The following is a 7,977-nucleotide window of genomic DNA, read 5'->3' as shown; positions in this document are numbered from 1 at the left end:
ATCAGAGACCAATAGACAATTTGAGATCCACGATTGACAGTCCATAGCTTGAATTTTATCCCATCTCCTCGCGTTGCCTGCGGATTTCCAAATCTGTTTTGCCAGCGGGCATTGTATGAATACGTGCTGTTGCGTTTCCGGTCCTGACTGACATAGGTTGCATATCGGGTTCGCCGGTATTCCTCTTTGTCGCAATAAGGTAGCACACAGGAGCATATTGTTTGCGAGTCTCCACACGAAGTGCTGAACTTTTAGTGGGACCTCAAGCTGCCATATCGTTTTCCAACAATCCTTTGGACCTGTCGATGACGATGGTGACTCGGATATTTCCTTACATCGGTGTTCAATAAGCTGATAGCACGACCGGACGGAAAATTTCTCGTTCGGAGTAGGGCCCCAATAGCACTCGTCTGCGCGGTTTTTACTGATTCTGATCTTCCGAATCTCCTGCATATCTGTCAACATGAAACAACAGTTAAGTGCAGAAATATCCCAATAAGTTCCATCCTGATTGAGCAATTCCTTTACAAATTGGGGGCGATCTAAAGTGTTACAATGTAGCGGCCTCTTTGCGTTAAGGGATGGAATCTAGTTATCATTCCAAATCCGTATAGTGCCACCATTCCCTACTCTCCACATTAAGCCGTCCCGGATCGTCTTGCGGGTTGCCCAGAAACTCCGCCATATGTAGCTTGGATTACGATTCAAAGGTGCTTCTAACAGAGCGGATTGTGGATAATATTTAGCTTTTAAGACCCTTGCACAGAGTGATCATTGGTTCATCAATAACCGCCACATCTGTTTTTCTAAAAGCGCCCTATTGAAGGACTTCAGCCAACGGAAGCTGATCTCCCCTTCACCTTTAGGCTTGCACATGGCCTCCCAGGCTAGCCAGTAAACCGGTCGTTTTGTCTCGGAACCACCCCACCAAAATCGACTCATTAATCCCTGAATCTCCTCACACAAGCTGTCAGGCAACATAAAGCAGGACATAATGTAAGTTGGGATTGACTGAATCACCGATTTTATCAGTACATCCTTTCCGCCAATAGAAAGTAGTTTTTCCTCCCATCCCCTGAGGCGTCTGTGAATTCGTTCTTTGATGTTTGCAAAAACAGTTTTCTTACTCCTACCAATGATCGTGGGCAAACCCAAATACTTTGGGAAAGAACCCGTGATGCGAACACCAAAAACAGAGAATCTTTGTTTTTTGGAAAAGTAGCATTTTCCAAAGGCAAACAACAAACAGAAACAGTAAACAGTAAACAACAAGCAGCGAAACAGATTTTTAATGTCAATGTCACCTTACTATGTTTGAAATGACCGAACTGACTTATTGAAATAAAAATGAAAATTTAATAACTTTGTATTAAATCAACTTTTTAAAACTAATTCAAAGTTTCAAATCAAAGACTATTAATGCAATTAAAATGTCCAATCATACATTAAGCTAATCTTTACTTGAACTATTCTTCATTTAGGTATGCATTAAATAAAATAAGAATAAGAAAAAGAAAATACGAAAGAAGGAAAAAAACACATTGGAAAGCGAGTAGCTAAACGAAAAGAAAAGAGAGAAGCTTTTTTAAAAATGGCGGATGAGTGTTAAACTAATTTTAATAAAATTCATTCAAGTCTCTGTTCCCGCCTTCTCACGTGCGTCATCATCTCCATCTCCTCTCCTTCCTTACTTGTAGTTATGGTGATAATTTCCTCAATAAAACGACAAAAAACAGCCCTAAATCCTGTCAGAAATATCTGAAACCACAGTTAGTTCAATAATACCGGAAATAGCCGGTCGTCGTCCAGTCTCCCGAAACCCTATGCACCTCTCCCGTCCTTTTCCTTCCTTCCATTGAGAAAGAAAGAAAGAAAGAGAAAACACTGTAACAAAGATTTTGTTTTTATGTTTCTAAATTGTGTGTGAGTGAGTGAATTTGTTTAGTTGTATGCGTGAAGTTAGCATCCCAACCCAAACCTCCATTAAAATAAAAATCCCATCTTTTCTCTCTTCCTTCATTTCATTTCGTATCTCTGTCAAAACCCTGCCATTTTTGCAGAGGAAGAAGATCATGATAACCTTTCATTTCGTCATCACCACATCTCTTTCACTGTTCACTCTTTTTTATCCGTATTCTCTCTTTAATTTTTAAAATTTTTTTAAAAAAATTCCCAATCTATTCTCTTCCTCCAGCTACCATTTTCTTTTCTTCCCTCTCTCCACAATAAAGTTACTAACTTTTTTTTTTATAATCTCTGTCTGTTGCTGCATCCATGGCCGAGGGTTTTGAGCCATACCATGTCCCACAACAAAGTAGAAGAGATAAGCTAAGAATCGTGGCTCAAAATAATCCTCACCTTGGCTTACTTTACGATCCCTCTCTTACTTCTTCAGATTTACTCACTGTTAAAGAAGAAGGTTCTAATTTAATGGCTTTTGCTTCTTCTTCTTCTCCTGCTGCTTCTACTTACCATCCTTACTTGGATCCCCAATCTTCTCTGAATTTAAACCCTAGCTCAATTCATGACATTAATGGTAACCTCTTTCTTTATCAAAATCTTCACAACTTTGAATCTTATAGTGGTGGTGGTGCTACTGTGACTGAAGTTGTTCCTTTTAAACCTGAACCTTTGTCTCTATCTTTGTCTTCTCACCATACTCAACATACTCATCAATCGAATCTCCCTTTAGAGCTTAATTTGCAGAGATATGGTGGTGGATATGAGGTTTCAGGAGGAGGTGGTGCTAGCCCTTGTCAAAATGGGTTAACTAGAAGTGCGGTTCCTCTTGGTCCTTTCACTGGTTATGCTTCCATTTTGAAAGGATCCAGATTTTTGAAACCTGCACAACTTTTACTTGAAGAGTTTTGTGATGTGGGTAGATCAATTTACAGTGAAAAAATCACCATGGATGCATCCTTGTTTGATTCTTCCATAGATTGTTTGAATGCTGATCATGATCCACTTAATTGTACTGGAGATGGAAGTGAAATTCGGAGAAAGAAGTCAAGGTTGATTTCAATGCTAGATGAGGTATATATATCAATATCATCATTAAATTGATTCTATTATGTTCATGTTGTTCTTGGTTTCTTTGTTGGATGGATGTCATTTTCATTTTGAGGTGTTCTTTCGAGATGGATTTTTGTGGAAACCAAGCAATTTGTCCGATGTGGGAGCCATCGATATCTGTATTATTAAATGTTAAAAATTGATTCTTTAATACTAGTAATTTATGGTGTTGCATGAAGTGATTCTCTAATATAAGTAAGTGTATAATTAGATTCTTCTTTTATGGCCTCGATGATCACAAAATCATCTTTTAGGAAAAGTCGATAAGAGGGAATATATGCACAAAGATTGTTATTATAAACATAAAAGTGTCTGACTGACAACCATAGAAAGAAAGAAAGAGTTATAAGAAAGAAGTGACAATGTCGCTATGTATTGGGCGTATTATGCATATAAAGTCATTGAAGGAATCATCCATTTCAAAAAATTAAATTAATAAAGCAATAATTGTATTCCCAATCTAATGAAAACAGACGAGTAGATGACAAGGTGTCTGCTCTTTTTGAAGGAAGGAATTAATGGCCCTTTTGATAAGATTTTCATGGAATTATTCTTCCATCTCCACTTTTTACGTTCTCTTTCACTACACTTAATTAGTCATGTGTCATCATGATTAGATTAGAGCTGTGACATTCAATTTCAATGATTATGGATCTTAACATTACTCTTTATTGATCAATTTTAAACAGTATTCAAAATATTATAAATTGATTGATCTCTTGGCATGCTACCTATGTTGCGGAAACTCTTCTTTAGTAGTGTTTCGTGTCAGTTTCTGTATCCGTTTCCATTTTCGTTTCCTAGCTATATTTTTTTTTTTTTGTAGAAATAACGTTTCTTGGTACAAGTTTTCATTTCAGTTTCCGTTTTCTTTTCCGTGCAACATAGCATATTACAATTTGAAAGTTCAGTGATTTTGGTGGATATGATGTGCAGTGCTCCATCTATCTATCTATCTATCTATATATATATATATATATATATTCACCAACCATAGATAGTATTTCAAATTTTGTAACTATGATTGAAGTAGCTTGTTATTTGTGTATTAAAACTTTTGACCATATTTTTTTAATTACATCTTTGTTCTCTCTCTTTTCCCGGCATGTGGATCGGATTAATCGGTTCGAGGATTATCAGGAAGTGTACATTGGATATGTTATATTACTTTAGTCAATATTTTTGTTGTAGTATGTTTTAAGTCCAAGTTGATATTTCCTTTTGAGATTGACCAAGTTTGGATTATTAGAGAAGAAAGAACAAAAAAGTGGATTATTATTATAATATTCCAATGTAAAGGGAGTGTTTGTAACTATATTTTCCTTTTTTTAATATATTACATTATTTTAGTATAGTAGTTGTATTTTTATGTCATCCAAGGAACATAAGAACATGGGTTGGCAAATATGGTATACCATACTGAGGGTCCTAGCCATATGACAACATGGATGCTATTAATAAGATTGTAGTAGTTTAAGTTGAGCCTCTGAGTTGATGACGATGTGCTGAGTTGGTATAATTTCTGGAAATTCGAGTGCATGTCCGACGCTTTTATGTCATTTCTAGGGTTTTTGTATTTTGATAATTATAGTTCCATTTTAGTTTGGTACTATATCTTAGTGTTCTGGTCTTGGTTGAAGCAGTGTTAAGTTATGATTATTTGACACTTCTCCAATTTAAAGCTGCTAGGTCTTCAAAATTATTTTAGGAGGGTAAATAGGTCAAGCTGCATGAACTACTGAGTTTGATTCGTATATATTCGATTTGACAAATTTTCCGAGTTGAGATCAAGATGGAGTTACTTCAGTAATGTTTGAGCTGTTTTAGATATAAACTACTCAACTTGAATAACAGACAATGAGCTTAATCAAGTTCTTATCTATTTAAATTTTCAATTTATGTAATATTATATTGAAAATAGTAAATTTTAATATAAATTATGTTTTATCATAAATGTATTCGATAAGATATAAATTTGACTTTGTACTCGATCTCATTCAAATTTTAATTTTACATCAATAAATATTTATTTAAGTTCATATTGATTATTGAGTTGAGAATGAGCATCTAGAGTATGTAGCTGAGCTGAATTTGAGCTTAAGAAAGTACAGTTCAAACAAGTTGGTTGAGTTTGAATTTGGGTCGATGTTTATATGACTCTAGTGCTTGTTAGTATAACCGTGAAGACTTCTTCGTATATGTCTATGGTCTGAATTTGACCTTAATATTTTGGAGTTTAGGGAGTTCTTACAGCGACGGAGCTGCTGTTTGCTCATGAAATTTGAGAGATTTAGTTTAGTTTTGGTTTGCATCGCTCGATCTTTTAGTTGTGCTTGCGACATAACTTATGTTTGCTATTATATTTGATTTGGTCTAAAACTAATTGAGTTAAAAGTGTCATTTTCTCTAACAAAGTTGCATCATTTACTTAGGCGTAGACATTTCGTAACAAGGAGTTGTTAGTTTCTTGTCTAACCGGACATTTAGCTGATGCTTGAGTAGATTGACGGACAAGAGTTTTACAGTCTGCCTGTTATAAATAGAATTGCTGAAAATGACGAGTGTTTGTCTTGCTAATTTACGACGTAGAGATGTTTTGTTGGCTATTGTTGTTCTGCAAAATCATTGTATCTGTAGCTGCATGTCTGACTGTGAAAGCATTTCCGTGTTTTGTGTCTGTTTCCGTTTCCATTACCATTTCCTAGCTAATTTTTCTTAGAAATAACGTTTCCCATATCCGTTTCCGTGCAACATAGTAGGAGAGGAGAATGGACCCATAATAGGCATCCTCGTTTTCTTATCAAATATTTTCTTTTAAATTCCATTAGATGTTTTCATATATGTTTTCTGAATCTCATTAATGTGCATCTTTATCAGGTTTACAGAAGGTACAGGTACTATTACCAACAGATGCAAGCAGTAGTGGCGTCTTTCGAGTGTGTTGCTGGTCTGGGAAATGCAGCTCCATACGCAAACTTGGCCTTGAAAACAATGTCTAAACATTTCAGGTCATTGAAGAATGCCATAACTGATCAGCTTCAGTTCACCAATAAGGGTCATGGTCAATTGAGCCACGGAAAGGAAGAGGCTACGAGGCTTGGGAACTTTGAAAGAGGCCTTTATGTTCAGAGGCCTCAGAACTCCGGATTCATCGACCACCAGCCAGTTTGGCGACCACAAAGAGGGCTTCCTGAGCGCGCTGTTACTATTCTTAAAGCATGGTTGTTCGAACACTTTTTGCATCCGTGAGTCACTAGCTCGGCCTACTTTTATACATAGTTTACGAAATGTTAGCTTATTTTTTTATTAGGATAGAGAATTAGGAAGTTTCTTTCCCTCGATGTTCTGCCTTTTTCTCCTACGATCATCTACTAATTAGAACCGTATGAATCATGTTTCCGATACAGGTATCCTTCTGATACAGACAAGCTAATGTTGGCCAAACAAACGGGTCTATCACGAAGCCAGGTATGCATTTCTCATTACAAGAGTTTAGATCTTTCAAACTCGTCTCCATATGCGTAATCATGACAGTATGTTACATGTGCATGTAATCAGGTTTCTAATTGGTTCATTAATGCAAGAGTAAGGCTTTGGAAGCCAATGGTGGAAGAAATACACATGCTCGAAACACGGCAAGCACAAAAAGGTACACAGAGGCAGGAACAGAATGCCAACAGGTCAAGTAATCTAGTACCAGTTTCCAACTCGGAAAATCCATCAACGTCCACAGAAAGATTTCAAGATATCCCCTCGAAACGCACTAGAAGCGACCTTCCCGATCTACCTTCTGGGAACGAGGAGCCATTGAATTTATCATACAATGGTATGTCAACCCATCCACATGTAGGAGTTAGTATGAACAAAGCAGGCAGAAGCAGTGGTGTTTCCTTAACGCTAGGCCTTCACCAAAATAACGGGATGGGTTTGTCAGAGCCCTTTCCCATGAATGCAGCTCAACGTTTCGGGCTTGGCCTCGAAACAAGCGAGGGACTTGTTATGGGGGGTTTTGAAGCACAAAATCGACACTTCGGAAGAGATGCTATGGAAGGACAACTTTTGCATGATTTTGTTGGTTGAAGATAGTTTATATTGAAGAGTTGTATGTCTGCACATCTGTGTCTAAGGACTTTATATTCAAGATGTGCTTTCTTCAAACTACCAGAAGAGAAGGTGATATCGAAATAGTCGAAATCTTGTCCCGAAATGGTATAACAAGGTACGATCTCTGGATTGCAGTGTATATGATGATTCTCTTAATAGAATGTGGGTAGGAGAAAAGATTTGGTGTAAAGTTCTACTGTAAATCTATAATTAATTGATAGGAAGCATTCCTTTTCCTTGAGAAGAAAATTAAAAGAAGGGCCTTAGAAAATTGAATTCCAGTATGTATGAAAGCCCACATTTTACAAGCTTTCATCATTTGCTCACAAATTACAATTATTTTATGGTTCAGATGACAGATTAAGGTTTTTTTTTGAAGTAGATGTGGTAGATATTTTCTTGAAGTAGATGTTTGATGTTTGAGCAGACTGTGTAACGTCCTAAAAAAATAATAATAATAGGGTTATAAAATTTAGGGTAATTAATTTATTAGTCCCTATATTTTGATAAAATACACTGTTTAGTCCATGTATTTTCAAAAACACATGACAAAGTCCCTAACCTTTTTCTCGATGAACTGTTTAGTCCCTAACGTTTTTCTCGGTGAACTGTTTAGTCCCTACCGTTAGACTCTCATGAAGATCAATTTGGATTTGCGTTCTTCTTTTCTTTTCCTTTAAACTCTAATGCATCTGAAATCAATTTTGAGTGTTCTTCTTCTTGATTTTCTTAATTTCTAATTATCATTATCATTATTAATATTTGTACTAATTCTAATGAAAGAAAACGAAATGAAGGAAA

General features: G+C 36.2%; 1 protein-coding gene across 1 annotated transcript; it reads left to right on the top strand.

The window, feature by feature from the left end:
* The first annotated feature begins 1,580 nt into the window (after nucleotides 1-1,580).
* On the top strand, nucleotides 1,581-7,583 carry LOC136206915 (BEL1-like homeodomain protein 9). The gene is made up of 4 exons (XM_065998124.1): nucleotides 1,581-3,033; nucleotides 5,950-6,317; nucleotides 6,480-6,540; nucleotides 6,631-7,583. The coding sequence occupies exons 1-4, from the start codon at nucleotides 2,275-2,277 to the stop codon at nucleotides 7,150-7,152; spliced, it is 1,710 nt and encodes a 569-aa protein (XP_065854196.1). The 5' UTR covers nucleotides 1,581-2,274; the 3' UTR covers nucleotides 7,153-7,583.
* Nucleotides 7,584-7,977: the final 394 nt, after the last annotated feature.

This window comes from Euphorbia lathyris, chromosome 9 (assembly GCF_963576675.1).
Source record: "Euphorbia lathyris chromosome 9, ddEupLath1.1, whole genome shotgun sequence".
NCBI classification, from domain to species: domain Eukaryota; kingdom Viridiplantae; phylum Streptophyta; class Magnoliopsida; order Malpighiales; family Euphorbiaceae; genus Euphorbia; species Euphorbia lathyris.
This window is presented reverse-complemented; position numbering and strand designations above follow the sequence as displayed.